The sequence below is a fragment of the Protopterus annectens genome, chromosome 9.part0, assembly GCF_019279795.1.
Source record: "Protopterus annectens isolate FY-2018-M chromosome 9.part0, PAN1.0, whole genome shotgun sequence".
Taxonomy (NCBI): Eukaryota; Metazoa; Chordata; order Ceratodontiformes; family Protopteridae; genus Protopterus; species Protopterus annectens.
This window is the reverse complement of record NC_056743.1, coordinates 1565916120-1565937734: the sequence shown is the minus strand read 5'-3', so window position 1 is coordinate 1565937734 and position 21615 is coordinate 1565916120. Positions and strand designations below refer to the sequence as shown.

General features: G+C 44.2%; 1 protein-coding gene across 3 annotated transcripts in view; it reads right to left on the bottom strand.

Annotated features, from left to right (window-relative positions):
• LOC122812185 (cAMP-dependent protein kinase catalytic subunit alpha) overlaps window positions 1–21615 on the bottom strand; it is a 1510797-nt gene that overhangs the window by 828900 nt on the left and 660282 nt on the right. For all 3 annotated transcript variants that reach the window (XM_044084507.1, XM_044084506.1, XM_044084508.1), the window contains exon 2: window positions 13654–13715. In XM_044084507.1, the coding sequence (XP_043940442.1) occupies window positions 13654–13715 (62 nt within the window). The remainder of the gene's footprint in view (window positions 1–13653; window positions 13716–21615) is intronic.

The window sequence follows — 21615 nt, the reverse complement described above, 5'->3', positions numbered from 1 at the left end:
AGTCAAAATCTGAATGTCTTATTCTTCTTTCTTGGACATGGGAACATGTTGCACAGACTAAGTCAACCAACCAACTCTGGCTGCAAAAATATCGATTCAAGGAGATACTAACCAGGAATATGTTTGATAAAATTGGCAGGCAACCTGAGGACTCTTCTGACCAGAGTAAAACTACTGAGAGGGTGGACATCTTACCTTCAACTGTAACATCTTACCAAACTCAGAATCCTCCACAGATAAAGATGGAGAAACATGCAATTTATTACTTTCCATAGAAAAATTAATGTGGTGAGATTTTCTGGCCCTCTGCCTTGAGATGTCTGAAGAACACTCCATCAAAAGGAAGAGAACAGATGTTTGAAGAAACAGCTGATGCTGGAGAGCCCTGGATTACCTGTGAAGATGGCACAGACATGGGCTTCTAACAGAAACTGCTCTAACTCAGGTCTATCTCTGAATCAGGTGGGTAGGCACTGGACCTAACATCGGACTGGCAGAAGACTGAACCAATGCCCCAATACTACAGTCCATGATAGAGACAGAGAAAGATGTGCACAGAAAAGGGCAATGTCAGTCACCCCTTGAAAGCAGAACAGAACCAAAATGAGCCACTCAGGAAAGAAGAGCAGATGACAGAAGGACTGGTGTTGGCTCAGTCAACACTGGAGCAGGGAAGGCAATACTGTGAAAAGTGAGCACACCAAATGGTATTCTGGCACCTGAACTGGAAAACCCATCTAATCAACAGGACCATAAAGTACCGTTTCTATCAATCTACCCCCTTGGCTCTTCAGCAAAAAGACAGGAGAGAGATGGCAACTGCCTGCCTGCTTGTGCTGAAGCACCATGACAACGACCTTGGCAAGCTTGACAATCAATCCCCGGAAAAGCCAGGGATCCTTGGTCTGGAAGGTAAGAGCAAAAGCAAAAGAAAGACCTGCCATACAACTCATCACCACTTCTGAAGAAGCAAATGAGGAATCTCCATCTGAGGGGCTTGGATAAATGTACCAGTAGAGGGCAGTTTAACTCTGATCCTAATAGAGCATATTTAGGTTTAAAATGACACTCCCAACAGATTTGACAAAGGAAGGTTTTAGTAAACTTGTTAGACCTAGATTTGCAAGACTTCACAGGAGAACTAGGACAGGCAGAGGAGGTAACCCCTTCTGTCTGTCCAAAGAAAGTAGACAACTAAAACAGAATGACTTCCTGAACCTGATCCTCTAACAGAGTGTTATGACTTGGTCAAAGAAATAAACTTACTTATCGTGTTCTCAACATGGATGTCAAGAAATTCGCTCTTGGTGTGAATTTCTTGGCTTCCATGTCAAGAACACAAGTAATTTAGTAGAGGAGATCTGATCATAATTCTTTGTAGTGCAAGGATATTTATCTTCTCCATGTGCAACAAATTAGTCAAAAGTAATATGACAAGGAAAAAAAAAAAGGACAATAAGTGTTGTGTTAGCTTTAAAAGCAGCCGGGGAGTGGTTGGCATCCTTACACATTTCCTGTGCAAGGGAAGCTTCTTAATTCAAAATGGCCTGTGTAATTTAGGAGACAGCAGGTAGACATGGGAGCTGAAATAAAGCAGTTTCAACCTGAAACAAAGCAGTTTGTCCTGCCGTTGTTTACTGGTCTCAGCACTATCTGCTTTTAGTGAAGACTCTACCTTAACAATTGTTAACCACCACTCTAAGCGTTAAGATCTGGTCTTGAGCTATAGCAGCACTGGACATTTTTTTGAGTGTAATCACGGCGTTCCATGCACTACAAAACGATACAAAGTTGTTTTTTTGCTTCCTGGCAGTCACCTTGTTAAAAATATCCCAAGTAACACTGGACCTGCACAAAAGTTGAGGACCTAGGCAATAAGCACTAGGGGATGTTGGCACAGATGATTTGCTAGTTGCAGTCACACACATTAGAAGAATGAAGCAGGACACAATAGAGGGCCAAAGCCCTGAGATAACAAGGGGGGGGGTTCAAAACTCAGCAGTAAGGTACCTAAGCCTTAACAATAGAATAAGGTAGTAAAGTAGCAAAAAAAAAAAAAACATTTTATATATATATATTGGATCCCACCCAGTTTGGGTTCGTGAAGGGCCAATCTCATCTCCTGAACCTGATTGACTTATTCAAATCAATCTTCAGAGCCTTGGACGAGGGTAAAGCAGTCCACACAGCCTATCTGGACCTTGCCAAGGCCTTTCACACCATCCCCCACTCTAGAATCATAGATAAACTTACTAAGCTTGGCATTAATCCCTACATCACTAGATGGGTTGCCAACTGGCTTACTGACAGAACCCACACTGTAAAAGTAGCTGACTCCAAATCCAGCTCCAGACAAGTGGAGTACCTCAGGGTTCAGTCCTGGGACCTCTCTTGTTTGGCATCTAGTTCTCTGAAGTACAGGCCAACACTAAGAGACTCTGGCTAACAAAGTTTGCAGATGACTGCAAACTGGGAGTCATTATTGAATCCCCAAATGATGTGGATACTCTGCAAAAAAGCCTTACAGAAACAGATTCTTGGTGCATTAGTCATGGGCTCAAGCTCAGTGCCAAGAAATGTATAGTTATCCCCTTTGGGAAAAAACATGTACCCGTGAATTACCACATAGGTGGCAGTACACTAAACACTGAAAGTGTGATAAGGGACTTGGGGACACAGGTGGACAGTGGTCTCACCTTCAATAACCACATCGCCACAACAGTCAGGAAATCCTTCTATGGGGCACACCTCATCACTAAGAGCTTTTCATCCAGAAAAAAGGAGGTCATTGTCCCACTGTACTCATCCCTCATTAGACCCATTATAGAATACAACGCCACATTTGATATGTACCTCTCAAGACATCTGCAACAACTGGAAAGGCCGGAGAAATACTTCACTAAAAAATCACAGGCCTAAAGCAGATGTCTTATGCTGACCGCCTTAAAAAACTCCAGCTATACTCTTGTCGCATATCGTCTACTCCAAGGTGATCTCTGCTTAACATACAAGGCCATGTCAAAACCAGAGCTGTTGGACATGCTACAATTAAAGAAATCCCAATCCCTCAGAGCCACACGCTCCAGGGATCTAAACCTTGTCATCACAATAAACAAAACATGCTGGAGGGATAGGTTCCTGACCCAGAGACTCCCCAGACTCTGGAATACATTGCCCATACATGTCAAGCAGGGTGCCTTTTTGGCCCTCTTCAAAAGGAACCTTGAAGATTGGATGGGAGAAAGGAAATTCACCCCGGGGATCACGTCAGTCGCCCTGCTAGACAGTAAATAGTGTGGGAAGAAATAGCCAGGGAGTTGTTATGGCTAGGCTTGTATAGGCCCTAGGGCCAATAGCCCAGTACCAACCTACGAACCTATACTATATATATATATATATATATATATCTATGCAGAAGGTGTCTATATCATTTTATCACACATTGCATATAACACATGTGAATACCTTCTTGCATTAAGATGTTTTTATGAGAATTTTTTATATTTATATTTGTTTTATTTATTTCATGCATTTCATGCACTTATTATATCTGTATATTGGCACAGAGAAAGTTGTATGTACAGACCTTTATGGTTACATCATGTATGTTTTAATTAGCGTTTCCTGTATTACTATGTTTAAGACAGTCGTAGGTTTACACACTATTGCTGTATTGAATATACAAGTGAATGGTTTAGGCTGTTTTATATATTTTTATATGTTTTATGCCTTTAAGAAACATGGATTTTCTGTGATATTAATGCGCATGCTTGTATTTAAATCAATTTGATTTGCTTGTCTATTGTTACGTCTGAGGAAGCGGATTACCGTGAAAGCGCTTACGTCCATTAAACCTTTTTGCATCAACTAGCAAGAGCGTTCTTTTTGAACCAGTGGATTTATCTTTGAAATTGTTGAATTGTTCGATTTGTGTCTACGATACCTTCTGTCTTGGGTACTGTTTTTTCTAAATCTCCAGGGTTTGGTTACGTCTTTTGTGGATATATATATATATATATATATATATATATATATATATATATATATATATATATATAAAAACAAAATATATATATATGGTTCTAGGTCATAAGATCGACAGCCACTCTCACCGACAACAAAAACATCGACACCACATTATCGACAAACCTTAAACACGACACCTCACATGCCCGACAAACAAGTAACCGATGGTCCACAAACACGAAACCCCACACACTGCACACACCACAATAACAACAATCAACTAACAAAACACATCCCCTTATCCAAAAACCACACAGAACACAAGCACACCAAAATCCTCACAAACCCACACTAAACCTCACACACACAACTACGTCCAACCCTAACCCAAACCCTTACCCTAAGGTCCGTCACTATCGCACACTCAGCTAACCTGCGCCCTAACCCTAACTCACTTAACCCACCCCTAACCCAAAAAATACCACTACGACACTTACATAACCCGTGCCTAACCCTAACTCACTTAACCCGCCCCTAACCCAAAACTGCCACTACCGGACACTTACCTAACCCGCGCCCTAACCTAACTCACTTAACCCGCCCCAACCCAAAAATACCACTACCGCACTTACCCAACCCGCGCCCTAACCCTAACTCACTTAACCCACCCCTATCCCCACAGACTGTCACTATCCACACTTACCTTAGTCGCACCCTAACGTCCGTCACCACCGCATACTCACACAGCCTTCTTTCCAACTCACTATCCCTGGCGTCGGAGTTTTCATCCGTAGCGTCGGTCTTCCGAGTGTCGATCATCTGGCGCCCGCTCATGCGTTGTCGGTTATCTCAGCTGTCGATCTTCTAACCTACACCCATATATATATATATATATATATATATATATATACATACACATACATACTATATATATAAAAAATATATATATACAACACATATATATATATAAAATATATTATATATATATATATATATATATATATATATATATATATATATATATATATATATATATATATATATATATATAAAATGTCTGCAATAACAAAAACTACCAAACAAAATGGCAAAAATGGTCACCAACCTATACTCATGAAAGAAAAGAAAATCTCAAACGTTGTTCCAAAAGTAGCCTGTGGATATTTAGAATCCAACCAAGCAACAGCATTAAGTTAGTGGAAATAAAGGGAGATGGGATCATTTGCAAGAAGAACAAGAGTAGCCTAGGAAAGTGTCACCTACCAAGCTCCTGGATCCTAAGGGTTGAAGACTTATTAGTGGATCTAGTAATGCACAAGTGAATATTTGCTGAGGGGAGGGGCATTTAAGCATAAGGACAGCGGAAGGGTATGAAAGACCCCCCCCCCCCCAAGGGGGTCCACTATTAGATTAACTATATATAATAAAGCAACTACTACATCTAAAATCAGCAAACTGCATTGCAAGACAAACAAAGGAGTTGAATCCTAAGTAATAAATCCACAAGACTGAAGGAGCCAAAGAGCCAAAATAACAAATCTCTAGTTTAATGGCCTTTGACATAACACTTTTCATCACATGGTCAACCGCAGGACTGCCAAAAAACAACACAGTTGGCAATCCACTTGCATAGAGTTTGCTTGGTAACAAAGAGCCCTCTTCTCTGCAGGAGAAACTTACAGTAATGTTGAAGCTCTAACATGTGTTAATTGTTGATTCATGTCTCTCCCAGGCAGTACAAAGTTAATGTACACCCTAATTGGTGATCTGATAAACACAACCTGAAAGTGTTAAACAATTTAAGCAATACACACTGGATGCCTCCTCACTGCCGCAACATGCTGAATAAAGGAGAAGATGATTGGTCGAGCACATGGAAAACTGAGCACTACTAATAGACTTTTGAGAGGTGCCACAGGACTGGATGGTGACGACAGTGGCTCTCTTTCACAATGAAAGACCCAAGAGAGAGTTTGGTACGTAAAAGCCAGTCAAGACTTGCCTCCATACTGGGAAAGAACTCTATGGAGTAATCTGACGAGTTCCTGAAAGCAAATTGTTTAGCAGATGGGCAACAGGAACTCACTCAGATAAGATCTTGTCACTCTATGGTGACAGAATTCTACAACGGGATCACTCACCAAGGCTGAAAAAAATGATGCCAGTGGAGGCAGTGTATGAGTTTATAAAGACTGACACCATGCCTCAAAAGTTGGTGAGAAAACTAGCATGCAGTGTAATATGATACAGCTTAAGATGGACTGATAACATAGTGATATGACAGGAGGCAAGGGCTATAAATTACTGGGAATTGTCAAATAAGAGACCACTGTCTAATGGTTCCTATGGCAGACTTCTGGAAATGACTGTGTTGGGCACACTGGAGTTAGATGTAATGCACCTACACAAGGTCAGACTACTCACTACTGACACCAAGACTGCAGTGCTGATGTAACTTTCAGAGTGGGCAGGTAATTGTTGTTTGGGATTTCACATGAAATCAGTGTGGGAGTATGTACAGTGAAAGCAAAAAAGACAGGATGGAAAGGATAAGAGCAACACGGTTCTTCGATCAGGGTTAGAGGAACTGGAGACAGCTGGTAAAAAGGGCTTCAAAGCAGAAAAATGGTTCACATGCGCTTTCTTCTTCACAACAGTTATTTTAATTAAAGCTACCTTTGCCTGGTAAAAGCAACAAGGGTAGGGCTGCTCTGTTATGTGGCACAGACAGAAAAAAGAAGTTATGTACTCACTGTAATGTTCCATCTGAGTAGGTAAACTTCATTTGTCAGCACCCTGTGGGTTTCGGATCTGACACGGATCTGAGCCAGCAGCATACCAGGCAAAAAGATCTGAGCTCCAAGCTCCTCCCCCCTACCCATACTACACTGCAAACTCCTTCCAATCCTCAGATCTAGTTTACCACTCCACACGGGACACCAACAAACTAAAACCTGAGACCCCTGAACCAAGGACAAACATCAAGCTCGTGAACTCCGAACATCGAGCTCAGCAGAAATAACCGCCAAGGTAAGGGGGAAGGAGGGAGGGACGGTTGCTGACAAATGAAGTTTACCTACTCAGATGGAATGTTATGGTGAGTACATAACTTCTTTATCTGAAGTAGTTAACTTCATTTAATCAGCAACCTGTGGGACAGAGTCCCCAGCTACCCAAAAATCTTGTGAGGCCCTTAAGGAAGGATATTCCGGAGCACTGCAGAGCCAAAGGAAGCCCTTCCACTAGACACCAAATCCAGTTTATGAGTAATAAAGGTGTGAGAGGACGCCCAGGTAGCCATTGAGCAAATGTCATCCAGGGAAACTCTAGACCAGAATGCGGCAGACGTTGTCATAGAACGGAACGCGTAGAATGAGCATGAACTCCTACTGGTTCTGGTAAACCAAGCTCTCTATATGCTTGTAGGATACAAGGGGAAATCCACCTAGCGAGAGTCACCTTTGAAACTTGTTTCCCTAAGTTGATCAGATTTACAAAAGACTGCAGGCCTGTGCAAATAAAAATGCAACTGCCTGTGAACATCTAGCAAATGAAGTTTGTATTCCCCTTTGTTCTGAAAATTAGGGAAAAAAACAGGCAAATTAATAGACTGATTAATGTTTGTCTAAGAAGCAACTTTAGGGAGAAAAGATGGATTAGTCCTGAGAGACACCCTGTCCTTATGAAACACTAGACATTGGAGTTGGGGTTTCATACAAAGAGCCAGAAGCTCCAACACTCTTCTGGCTGAGGTGATAGCTACCAGAAAAGCAGTCTTCCATGACAAGAATTTTAAGTCAACTGATGCCAAGGGCTCGAAAGGAGGCGAACTAAGGCCTGAAGAAACAAAGTCAGATCCCATGGCAGGGACGGATTCTTAATAGGTCGTCTCAGAAGAAAAGTGCCTTTCAAAAAGGTCTTACAAATTCTGGCAACAGTGAGAGAGCCTAAATTGTCCCCTACATGGAAATGGGAAATAGCTGCCAGCTGGACCTTCACTGTGGAAGAGCTGGCTCCTTGCTGGAAGATACGAGACAAAAAGTCTAATACTGCTGGGATCGGACTGGTAAAAGGATCCAGATTTCTCCGTGAAGCCCAAATGGAGAAACGTCTCCATTTGCTACAGTAAATTTTCCTGGTAGAGGATTTATGTGCCGCAACCAAGATGGATTTAACAGGGGAAGAGATACCGGGAGTCCTAGCAACTAGTGGAACTGGAGCAGCGAAGCTGTGAGCTTCAGGCTGTCCAGATTCGGAGGAAGCATTCCCAAGGGATGACGAATCAGATCTGGAATGGGATCCAAGATCCAGGGTGGAGCTATGAGATGAGACCGTAGGCAGGGAAACCAAACGATGAGGCCAGAATGGGGCTATGAGGATAATTCTGCTCCCCAACAGACGAGCTTTCTGTAAGAATTTTATCATGAGCGGGAGATATGCATAAAGACGACCGGGTGGCCAAGCATGAACAAGAGCGTCTCTGGGGGCTTCCCCCATCGGGAGGATTAGAGCAAAAAACTCACTGCACTTCGCGTTGGATGGCGATGCGAAGAGATCGCAGCACGGCTGACCCCACTTGAGGAAGATCTGTTGCACTACACAAGGGTTCAGAGACCACTCGTAGGGAGAAAGGATAGTTCTGCTCAATTTGTCTGCCAAGATGTTGGACCGACCCGGAATGTGCGTTGCTATCAGAAAGTGGTTGGTGGAGATCACCCCTTCCCAAACTCTCATGGCCTCTTGATAAAGGGGATAAGACTTGATTCCCCCCTGTTTGTTGATATACCAGACCACTGACATATTGTCTGACTGGATCGTAATAGTTCCCAGAGGAAGATGAGCATGAAGGGCATGCAACGCTAAAAGGACTGCTCTCATCTCTAGAACATTTATATGCAGAACGGTCTCGCTTTGAGTCCACGTGCCTTGAACAGTCCTGCCAGAACAGTGCCCCCACTCTAGGTGGGAGGAGTCTGTGGTCACCGTGGCTTGGGGTTGGGGCGCAAGAAAGGGATGGCTCTCCTGCAAATCCTGGGATCGGAGCCACCACAAGAGAATTTCTGCACACACTGCTCAGACGGATCGGAAAATCTAGAGGTTGAATTATTATCGACCACTGAATTTGCAACATCCACTGTAAAACTCTCATATGCAGACGAACACAAGGGATCAGGCTGACAGCTCCTGCCATGGACCCTAAGGCTCTCAGGACCAATTCTGCTAGGGGTGCAGGGGACTGCAGAAGTGCTAACACGAAGTGCCAGGCTGTGTAGTCTGTCTGGTGTCAAAGATGCCCTGGCCTGAAGAGAATCTATTCTTGCCCTGATGAAGTCTAACACTTGAACAGGTTGAAGGGAAGACTTCCTGAGATTTATGGTGATCCCCAGCCGAGGTGATATCCGGAGAAAGAAATCTCTGGCTAGTAAGAGTAGATGCCTAGTGGGAGCAGTGAGGAGCCAGTTGTCCAGGTACGGAAAGACCTGAATGCCCTGAAGTCTCAGGTGGGCCGCTACAACTACCATGACCTTGGTGAACACCCTGGGAGCTGTGGTGAGACCGAAGGGTAGGACCCTGAATTGATAATGACTGGCCCCTAGCCAAAAGCAGAGGAACCTCCTGGATCACCTGTCCCATCAGGATATGGTAGTACACATCCTTGAAGTCTATCAAGCACAACCAGTCTTCCTCCTGCAAGAAGGGCAGGATGGATTGAAGCGTGACCATCTGGAACTTTTCCTTGGCAACGAACAGGTTCATTGCTGATAGGACGAGGATCGGCCTTACGTCCTCCATCTTTTTTGGCACCAAAAAGAACCTGGAATACATGCCTGATCTGGACTTGTCTGGGGGCACCTGCTGGATGGCTCTTTTTTCTAGCAGCTTTTGTATTTCCAAAGCTGCGGCCTCTCTGAGCAGGTGGGACGTCCGGGAGGCGCCTTGCGTAAGGGGACTTGATTGTGAAGGGAACAGAATAGCCTCTGGATATTATTCGAAGCACCCAGCTATCTGTCGCGATGGGCTCCCAATTGGGCTAGGTGCATTGAAAAATGCCCCCTGACTGCCTCCTGACAGAAGCAGTCGGGCAACCCCTCAGGGTTGCTGCACGGGTCGATCTGAAAATGGTTCCCGTGACTAAAGTTCTTCGGCCCCCCTCTGCCTCTGGGCCGGCGTCCACCTTGTCCCCCTCTGCCTCTGGGGGAGAAGGAGTCCTGAGTGTTCCAGGACTGCTGAGATTTCCAGAACCACAGCTTCTTTTATCCTCGCTGGTTCCTAGAAAAGGACCTTTGAGGGTTAGAGAAGTGGATCCCGATGGCTGACCGTGTTTTCCTGTCTTTCTCACTCTGGACAAGCGTATTGCGGACAGTCTTCCCGAACAGGGTCGAACCGTCCAAGGGTGCGTTAGTGAAGGACGCCTTGAAGGGTTCTGAGAAATCGCAAAGACGGAGCCAGGCATGACGGCTTAAGGTGATACTGGACCCGCTAGCCCTAGCGGCTCCCTCGGTGGCATGAGAGAGTAGACGCATGGACGTATTGGACACCGACTTGAGAGTGGCCATACGAGCCGAGAAGGTCAGTTTATCCTCGGCCGACATAGAATCTGGGGGAGACTCAGCGTGGTCTTTCACAAGGTCCCGCTGCAGTCGAATTACGTGGGCCAAGTAATTCAGCACCCTTATAGTAAAGGTAGCTGAAGCAAAAGTCCGCTTTCCAAGATGGTCCATCGCCCTGGACTCCTTGTCTGGTGAGTGGACCGACGAACTTTCCTGGGCAAGTTCCTTTTTTGTGGCCGCCACCACCACCATGGCATCAACCGGGGAACCTTTGCTCCAAGAAGCTCTTTCTGCCAGGAGGCTCAATATTTTGTCGGGCCTTTTGGGTATTGGCTCCACAATGTCCGGCTTCTTCCAAGCTCTGGTGGTGATAAGGTCCACCAGAGGGTCGGCTGGGGGGGGGGGGCACCCGATAGGTAGATGGGACCTGTGCCGAACGCCTCCAGGAATACAGACTCGTCAGAGGAAGGTTTTTGGGTGGACCACCCCGCCCCCCCCCCCCCTCTGGCAAAGGATTTCCATTATGTCGCTGAAGGAGACATCTTCGGGGGGTGATTTGGGGGAACCTTCCCCTTCCTCCAAGTCGGTATCCTCAGTGAGGGACTCGGGGGAGTCCAAGTGCCTCCTTTTACACTGGCGTTTGTGAAGAAACTCCTCGGGTGGACTCTCAAGGGAGGGCTCACAAATGGTTTTGTATTCCTCCAGGGGAACTGGCTGGGGCGCAATAGACACAGGCTGTCCCTGGGGGGGGGGGACTGGATGACAGAAGACAAACCCAACTGCGAGGGGGCATGGATGGACCCCGAGGAAAGAGTGAGGGGTCTCTATCCTTCAGCGAGAACCCTCTCCACAACGAACGCCGAAGGAGAACCGGCTTCTCTGAAACTAGTGGTTGGGGTAGCCGCGACCCTCGGATCTGACGAAGGAGTCTGAGCCGAAGTTGGAATGGCTGGACCCAAAGGGACAGTATGCCCTGACCACAACAGAGCCGATGACACACTCATCCCCTCGGATCCGATGCCCAACTCTCGGCTCCGAGACCTCAGATCCGAAAGCGGATCCGACAGACTCGAGGGCATGGCTGGCATCAAGGCCGAAGGTACCATCGGCGCTGACCCCCTGACTCCGGGGCTCCTCAGATCCATAGACTCCGAAATCCGATGGTGGATCGGACAAGGAGCTATCGGGGCAAAAATCGGAGCCAAACACCCCGCACCGGTGGGAGGGGGGAGGCCAGTAACACTCCCATCTGCAGTTGAGTTTGTAGAAACCTTCGCATCATCTGATCCATGTCTGCTTCAGAGATGCTCCGAGTCGATCTCGAGGACACCACCGATGCCGGCCGGGAGGGCCGACACGGAGACGACCTCGAGGGTGGTCAAGCCTCCTCCTCTGGCTCTGGAGAAAAACGTGGTGAACGGAGCCGAGGAGAGCATGGCCTAGTAACTTTGACCGGAGACAAAATCACCTTAGCGGGAGGGGCCGTTGGATCCAACTCGGCCTGCCGCTTGCTGCCCTTCTCTCTTTTTCATTTTCTGTTTGTCTCTCTGTTTCCCTGTGTTGGTCTTTCATTCTCTCTTTCTTGGCCTCTCTCTCTTCCTGTGGCAAGGTGGGAGGGTGAGTCCTGGACAGGGGAGGAGGGCCGGAAGGCTTGACGGCCACAGCCGTGGCTGGTGAAGAAGCTGTGGAAGAAGAAGAAAGCAGAAGTTGAGTCCACGGGTAGAAGACCCGCCAGAATCAACTTGTTCCTGCGATCCCGCAGGGCTCGGGGGTTGAAGGCCGCACAGATTTTGCAGCTGGATGACAAATGTGGCACCCCCAAGCAAACTACACACAGAGTGTGACCGTCAGCTGGCGACAGCTTGTGGCCACACTCTGTGCACTTAGAGAAAGTCACTTTTTGACTTTCCGACATAGTAAACACACACACTCTCTCTACGGGAGGGAAGAGGGGCCTACACTGGCAGAAAGTTAACAACTTTCTAACTTACAAAAAGCAAATATCTAGCGAGGAAAGAAACCCATAATGAGAGATAAACTAATAGCTATCTATAGATATATCAAAGGGGCACACACAGACCAATAAAATTTGAAAAACCCTGACAAACTTGCCTGGAGCTCAAAAATCCCGTGCTGGCAAAGCCACGGCAAACAAGATCTGAGGACTGGAAGGAGGTTGCAGTGTAGTATGGGTAGGGGGAGGAGCTTGGAGCTTTTTGCTTGGTATGCTGCTGGCTCTGATCCGTGTCGGATCCGAAACCCACAGGTTACTGATCAAATGAAGTTAACTACTTCAGATAGTCTGTTTAAAGTGTGATTAGACATTTAAAAAGAAAATGGTACAGGTATCTGTACTCACTGCTGACAGTGGGTCTGGCTAAATAATGGGAGTAATAGCAGTTAGACATGACACGTACTTATGAAGAAACACTTCAGACAAAACTTTTCAAAAAGCGTGTTTGATAAACTTGATAAACATGCCCACAATTCTAAAAATCAATAAAAGTACATGACAACAAGGGATTCAGATTCACCTTTTTTCATTATACACAGAAAATAATAAATATGAAGTTGCAGCCTTAACAAACAAAGAAAAACTAATAATTAAAAAGAAAAGCAAAGATTTACACTGGAACTTTGCCAGAACTAATTGGGACTTGAGCCAGCTCCATAGTACACAGAGATAAAAGCACTGAATAGAGCCCAGATGACAGAGGACTAAGTATCGGTCAGCCAGCCAGAAAGATGGGAGTGAACAACCAATGGTAGCTCAATCATGAGGGGGTTGGTTCAGGACGAAGACAGTCTAGTCAACTGCAACACTGACACCTACATGTGAACGAAAGGGAACACAGCACAATAATATGCTCAGAACATAAGCCTGGCTCTGCCAAGCTGTGGCTACACAAACACAAAAAGTAACAAGATCAAGCGTGCAAGTGCATATGGAAGTGACAGCATGACTGGTGCTGGTCACACTGGCAGGATTCATGTAGGCAGCTAGATAACTGGCAGAAAAGTGTGCGCACGTGTGCATGGGAGGGGAACAGTTTCAGAAATCTATAGAAAAGCAGGCAAGTACGGCATTATTATACTGCAAATTCAGAATATACATTCTTTACAAAAGTTCTCCTACCTGTGCAGGATTTTCCCATTTCTTTAAGAAATCTTCTTTGGCCTTTGCTAGAAACTCCTTCACTGTAATGACAGAAATGTTGACAATAAAAAATTACAGGCCATCTTCAGTGTAAGCAGTACAGTTCAAAAAGGCCATTAAAACTGACAGTCAAGTTCAATTAAAATGCATCGAAGTTCCAAACTGACCTACAGAATTAATCTACTAGAAAATATTCTTTCAAAACTGTGCATGTTTGTACAAATCAGTGTGGAAAAACAAATGCACTTTAACTTGTCATCCCGAATTATACACTGCAGAGCCTACTGCAGACAATTTATACAGTCAACTGTTAGACTATTGCTATGACTCAAAGAAAGTGTATATTCTCCCCAAGGGGGAGGCACTGCCCCCACAGTCCCAATCTCCCAAATATACTATATCCAAGTTTACACCAACTCTAACAAAAAAGATGCAACATTATTTCCTTTTCTCTTAGTTGGTGCAACCTTGGAGACAGTATGGTGGCAGAACCTCCACATTTGAGCCAGATTCAAGAGTGACAGCAACCCCCCTTTAAAAAACATACTGTTTAGTTGTTTTTTTTTTTTTTTCCATTACAAATACCCCAAATCAGCTGCAATAGGAGGACACTAAGAGCATAACTTTGGCACTACAAAGAACACTCATAAAAACATAAAATGCACATTCAGCATATCAGTTAATCAATAATAGAACCTGCTGCAGTGTCTAATATCTGTAATTTCTACTGCTGTTTACAGTTTGGGCATTTTTCCTTTTTCAGCCCCAAACTTGTGGAGTTGCTTACCTTCTGCCACTGCACAACACTGTCACACGCCATGCCATCTACCATTCAATTTAACCAATATTCACAGAGCAAGCAAAAATGGTTAAGAAAGAAAAACAAAAAATATCATGCAAGACTACATGACATAAATATTTGCCTGATGGATGATACTCGATCCATAGTCACTGTATGGCTGAATCATCCATAGTTACTGTATGGATGAATCATCCAGAAGTAGAGGAACATCAAGAGTGTAATAAGCACACAATGCAGCATGGCTTATAGACTAAACAGTACACAGAGTACATACTTGATATATCAGACTCAGAGTGCTTCTGTTGTAGTAATATATATATATATATATATATATATATATATATATATATATATATATATATATATATATATATATAAATAAATAAAACCGCTTCAAAGAATCTCATGCAATGAAAAAAATTAAACCTCCTGTAAGGCTCAAATAACAGAATGGTCAAAAAGACAACAGCTAAGAAGGCTGCTGCCTAAAACAGTAATGTGTAAAGTGGTAGACCCTCTACAATCATGGTCCAAAAAATACCTGAAGTGTGAACTGACAATCAGGTGACCACGGAACAGATGCCTGCAAAAGGCACTCCTGACTCAAGCACTGGAAGCAGCCTCAACACCCCTGGAAGGGAGTTATTTACACAACAACACACACCCTGGTGAGCATTACTGTGCTTAGTGAATGGACTAGATGTTAAACTGTTTTTTTTTTTTTTTTGTTTGTTTTTAAGATTTTTGCTGTAAATAGCTCCTTCACCTAATGTTTAAAACTCGCTGTACTATATGTAACTGTTCTTGGAGGAAGTATTTTATATCCAAAATATTAGTTTAGTAAATATTTAATAATATACACACATTCTCTCAATCACTCTCTCACACACACACACACACAGAAGCAGTGTACACTTTAAACATAGCTGATTAAACACAGTTAATGTCAGTCATTAGAAGTTTCAAACCTGTATACATCAACTGTTCAGATTTTCACAGAGCGTCCAAATTTTTACTTCTGTATTTTTGTCAGACACTGACATTTTTGTTTTGCTGGCAAATCATTATGGTTTGAAGTCATTAAATAATGACATACATTTGAGTTACAGAGTTAATCTCCTTCAGAAAATACATGCTAAAACACACTATTACTCTATCAACTTTCTAATTTTAAGGGCAACATTTAAAATCTGTTCTTGTTTTTCTGTCTTCATCACATCATTATCACATCAGAGTTTGTCCAGATTTATTGAGCTAAGAGGATGAGGAGTACACAATTTTGGCCACTACTTATTTCACTCTCTCTCTCTCACATTCATTCTCACTTCTGCTTTCATGCAAGGAAGCATGCATATACTCGCACTTAAGACAGAAAAACACTTTTTTTTTTTTTATCTACTTGCCTGGAATGGTTTGCTTTCAGTCTTTCTTATACTGAACTCATGCTCGTGTCTGAAGGCTATAAATAAAGTACAGTTGTGTACACTTACCATAAACGTAGATGTTCGAGTGTATTCACTGTTGCAGTCATTACATTTGGGTAATCTGCTGGCAGGTTGCCCTCAGTCAGCCTGATTAACAAAGTCTTGGGTCCTGCGTCGGTTGCTGTCCCTTCTTCCATGAAGTCAGGTCGTCAGGGGTATAAAACATGTAGCCGACGCTATTACATCAGTTTTTCTTGCCCCAGATGTCAAGTGCCCCCCAAATGGGGAGCAAAATATACAAGTAATTAACAACACACAAATATACCTCCAAACAAAAGCAAATACACCAAAAAGGCTTTTAAGCATAGTAAAAGAAAGTAGAGGTATAGTAAGAGAAAAACAGGGGGCTGGAGGGAGGGTAACCAGGACTGCAACAGTGAATACACTCGAACATCTACATTTATGGCAAGTGAACACAACTGCACTATGTTTTTCGTGTTTCACTGTTACAGTCATTACATTTGGGTAGATTCCCAAAGCTATGGTTGGGAGGATGTATTTATACAGCATTAGGACCAGCTATAAGGCCCTGCAAAACAGCAGTGGCAAAGCCAGCTCTGGATTTAGAGAAAATTGGTAAGTGACAATACTTGGTGAAAGTATGAACTGAACTCCAGGTAGCAGCTTCTAGAATATCCCTGGTAGGAACACCTCTGAGAAAGGCCGTAGAAGTAGATGCAGCCCTGGTGGAATGAGATCTGATCCCCTGGGCGATAGGTTTTCCATGGTGCTTAGAATAGAAATGAATACAATAGCTTATCCATTTAGAAATGGTTTGTTTTGAAACAGCCTTCCCCTCTGCCTCTGCAGCAAATGCTTCCAGCAGTTGTTCTGATTTTCTTCGAGATTTACTCCTGTCCAAGTAGAATCTAAGTTGTCTGTGTACATCCAATGAATGCAGAATCCGCTCCCCCTTGTTCTGTGGATTGGGAAAGAAAGTTGGCAAATGAATGGACTGATTAAGAGAAGGATGAATCGGTCCTGAGTGACACCCTGTCCGCATGAAAGATGATTAAAGGCTCCACTGCCATAAGGGCCTGTAATTCAGATATCCTTCTAGCTGAAGTAATTGCTAAAAGGGAGGCTGTTTTCCAGGAAACAAATTTTAAGTCTGCAGTAGCAGCTGGGTCGAAAGGAGGTAGAGTGAGTTTCTCCAATACAAAGTTAAGGTCCCAGGCAAGGGTTGGAGCTCTCCTGGGTGGTCTCAAGTTTTTGGCCCCTCTGAGATACTGCTTTAGCAGAGGATGAGAGAAGGGGGGGGGGGGGTTCTGTGTTGTAATGAGCTGAATTGGCTGAGGCATGGATTTTAATGGAGGAAAAAGACAGGCCCTTGTGAAGCATCTCAGTTAAGTACTGCAAAATCTGAGGTAAATTGGGCGCTGCTGTGCTCATCCATTGAGACTGATTCCAGGCACAGAATCTTTTCTATTTGTCAGCATAAGATTTTCTAGTACTAGGTCTTCTCTCCTCCAAAATGACATCCATCATCGGTTTGCTGAGGGATGCTAAGGGGGAATTTAAATGATAAGCCAAGCTGCAAGATTCAATGTTTGGAGCTGAGGGTGCAGAATTTGGTTCTCCTGCTGAGACAGTAAGGAAAGTGTCTGAGGCAGGTGCCATGGAGAAATTTGTGACACATTGAGCAGGAGTGGGTACCAGTGTTGGCGTGGCCAGTCTGGAGCTATCAAAATAATTTTTGGTTTGTCCTGTTTGACTTTTAGAACTTTGGAGAGCAGAGGCAGAGGGGGAAAGGCATAAACTGATAGATTTTTCCAGCTGAAGGACAGAGCATCCACTTTCCAAGCTTTTTTGTGAGGAGTTCTTGTGCAAAATTTGTCCAACTGGTAGTTCTGGGGTGAGGCAAAAAAATCTATGTCCGGGATCCCCCATTTGCGTGTCAACATGTTGAAAATCCGTGGCTCCAGTTTCCATTTGTGTGGGTCCATGAGATTTCTGCTTAGTTCATCTGCCAGAACATTCTGCTTTCCTGGCAAAAATTGAGCTTGTAGTTGTACTTGGTAGTTCAAGGCCGTGTTCCACAATGCCATGGCTAGTCTGCAGAGGGGGTAGGAATGTGTACCCCCCTGCTTGTTTATGTACCACATAACCGTGGTGTTGTCCGTCTTTACCAGTAGCTGTCCTGGATGAAGGGAGTCCTTGAAGGCTGTCAGAGCATTCTGTACAGCTAGCATTTCTTTTTGATTGATATGAAGGTGCACTTGATTTGGGCTCTATTTGCACTGAATGCACTTCCCTGCCAGATGAGCCGCCCATGCATAGTCTGATGCGTCTGTAGTTAGGTTTTGGGCGGCAGAGGGTTGTATGAATGGCAGTCCCTTGTTTTGGTGGCAGGCCTCTGCCCACCATAGGAACTCTAGGTGCCGGCAAGCTATGATAGGAATCATTGTTTCCAGGCTGTGACAATGTTGACTCCATAAACTTTTTAAGCACCACTGAAGTTTCCTCATATGCAGTTTTGCATATGGAATTAGAAGAATGCAGGAGGCCATGAACCCCAAGGCTTGCAGTATTTGTCTTGCAGATAGCAGGGTTTTTGTGCCAACCTGTTTGAAGTAGGTCACCAAATGAATTTGCTTTTCTGGCGTAAGGAAAGCCATCTGGGCAGTTGTATTCAAGCTTGCACCCAGGCATGTAATTTTTCGAGAGGGTACCAGTTGTGATTTCTTTTCGTTTATGGTGTACCCTAGACAAGTTAGAACCCTTTTTACAAATGCCAGATGTCTTAGAAAAGTGCCCTGGTTTTCTGCCTGAATTAGACAATCGTCCAGGTATGGATATATTTGAATATTTCTTTGCCTGCAAAATGCAATTACTGGTGCCAAGCACTTTGTGAATACCCTGGGCGCAGTAGACAAGCCAAAGAGCAGTGCAGAAAACTGATAATGCAAGTACCCTGCTTTGAAACGAAGGTATCTTCTGCAAGATTCCCTGACTGGGATATGCAGGTAAGCCTCTTTTAAATCTAGAGTTACCAACCAGGCACCCTTGCCTAGCATAGGAAGTAACTGGTGAAGAGTGAGCATCTTGAACTTTGGAATGTCCAGAAATGTGTTTAGAGTAGATAGGTCCAGAACTGGACGCCATGATTTGTCTTTTCTGGGTACCAGGAAAAGTCTGGAATAGAAACAGTGTCCCTTTTCCTCTTCTGGTACTAGTTGAATAGCCCCCATGTTTAGAAGAGAAGTACTTGTTCCTGAGCCTCTGCCCACAGATTTGGGGGCAGCTCTGGCCACCCGTTTGGAGTTGGCAATGTGTGGAAATGAAATCTGTATCCCTGGGACACTATATTTAAAACCCATTTGTCCTTGGTTATAAAGAAGAGCCAGTTTTCCCCCAAAAGGGGCGGCTGAGAGGTAAGTGCTTGGTAATTTCAAAGGAAAGTCATTGAGACTGTTTACCATAGGGTGGTGTCTTGTTATTTCCAGATTTGGAAGTGGAAGCACCCCACTGCTTAGTTCTGCGTGAAACCTGGTGTTTTTTGAATGTCTGGGTTTGGCTTGAGTGGCTCTGGAAGGAGCTGGAAAGGACCAGTTCTTAGTAAGCCAGTGCCTACTAAATCTTGGAGGCTGTACTTGTAAGAAATCTTTCAGTTTGCATAGATTTAGCTTTATCTTCCATCTTTTTTAGAACATCTTCTGCCTTATTGCCAAACAGTAAGTCCTGATGTAAAGGAGCAGCCAACAGTTTTGCTTTAACATGATCAGGCAGAGATTGCTCCTTAAGCCAAGCATGCCTTCTAAGCACAGACCCAGTAACAGCAGCCCTGCAAGAGGCCTCTAAAGAATCAAAACCACATTGCAAAGTACGTTTCCAACTTGTTCAGCTGAATGCAATAAATCCTGTAAATCTTTTCCGCAGTCAGAAATCAACATCATTTTCTGTGTAAGCAGTCCCATGATATGCTGTTGATACTTTAGCATATGGAATTGACAGTTTAAAGCCCTGATTGCCAAGGCTGCATTAGTATAAACCTTTTTAACCCATCTATCCAGCGCCCTGGAGTCTCTATCAGAAGGGGTAGGATTTTCAGCAGTAGAAGCTTTAATGCCCTTGGGCCCCTGTGAAATTGTTTCTGGATCCGCAACAAGGAGCCAGAGGCAAGGAAGCAGGGGCCATACTGCATTCCAGAAACACATCACCACCAATGTCTAGAACAGGAGGTATAGCCAAAGACCTACGCTGAGGAAGAAGGAAATCCCTAAGCCTCTTTTTGGATTCAGAAAATTCTTGACTTTCCCAGTGGAAATGCTCCCTTAAGGTATGCAAAGTTTCCCCAAAAGAAAAATCCTCAGGGGGAGAAACAGAGGGAATGGAATCCTCTGCATCTGAATCCTCATAAGTAGGTATGGACAAATCCAGGTCATTAGAAGAGTCAGAGGAAACAGAGTCCTGTTCAGAAGAGTCATAATCAAGTTCACCCGAGGCCTCTTAGAGGGGGGGGGGGTTGACTACCCCTCATCAGAGTAATTAAATCTTCAGCCATTTTGATCACTTGTTTTTTAGGCACAGGGGCCTGTACATGTGGCCTGGGCGTCAGTTTCTTAGACATAGATCAAGATTTAGGCCTTAGTATTGAAGGTGGAGTCGGTTTAATATGCAAGTCTGTAGGCCTGAATACACCCTCTGAAGTCGGTGCCTGCACAGCGGCTCTGGACCCCATCTAAGGTACAGACATCCACAGGTTCCATAGGTGAAGCATTTCGAGGCATACCGAATGGGTCTCAGAAGAGGCCTGCGAATCAGAAGTAGCGGGTATCAGGGGCTGCGAAAGCGCCTCACTGAGTATCGACGAACTGGCGACTGGCTTAGGAGAAGCATCGTCAGCAGTTTTGGACCTCAACGGGCTGTCTCTATCTTTTTCTTTGTGTTTTTTCGGTATTCCGGTAGTCGGATCGCTAACCGAAGTCATTTCTGGATAATTAAACCAAGAACCGAAATATTTAGAAGCAAAAATGTACCGATGACGGATAGTGCGCTGATTAAATAAAGCACAAAACTGACAGCAAGGTACGTCATGGTCAGGGCCTAGGCAAGGAATACACTACAAATGAAAATCCTTATGAGGTATTTGCTTCCCACAAGTAATACAATTATTAACTTTTACTGACATCGGTAAGGAGCAAGAAAAAGTTCCCCAATGGGGTACTTAGCTTTTAGTTGAAGACTTCGGTACTGAAACTCAAAAATGAAAATTTCAGGAGTCGGCCAACCGGCACTTGCGAACTGCTTCTGGCACCGCACAGCAATAAAGACTGATGCAATGGCGTCTGCTGCATGTTTTATACCCCTGACTACCTGACGTCATGGAAGGGACAGCAACCGACGGGACCCAAGACTTTGCTAATCAGGCTGACTGAGGGCAACCTGCCAGCAGATTACCAAAATGTAATGACTGCAACAGTGAAACACAAAGAACATCAGGACAGACATAAGAAATCTGATTTGTAGTCTATAAACACATCAATAGATGAGCAGGAAAACAATATTAAAGAGGGAAGTACTATATTCTAACAAGGTTAGAAATACATTTATGTAACACTGACTTTTAGTGTTCCAAGCTTTCCTTTGCAAGTTTTTTTTCCCCAACAATCTGAAGTGTCTTCTCAAATTGGGCGTTAGACTGTTGATAGTCTG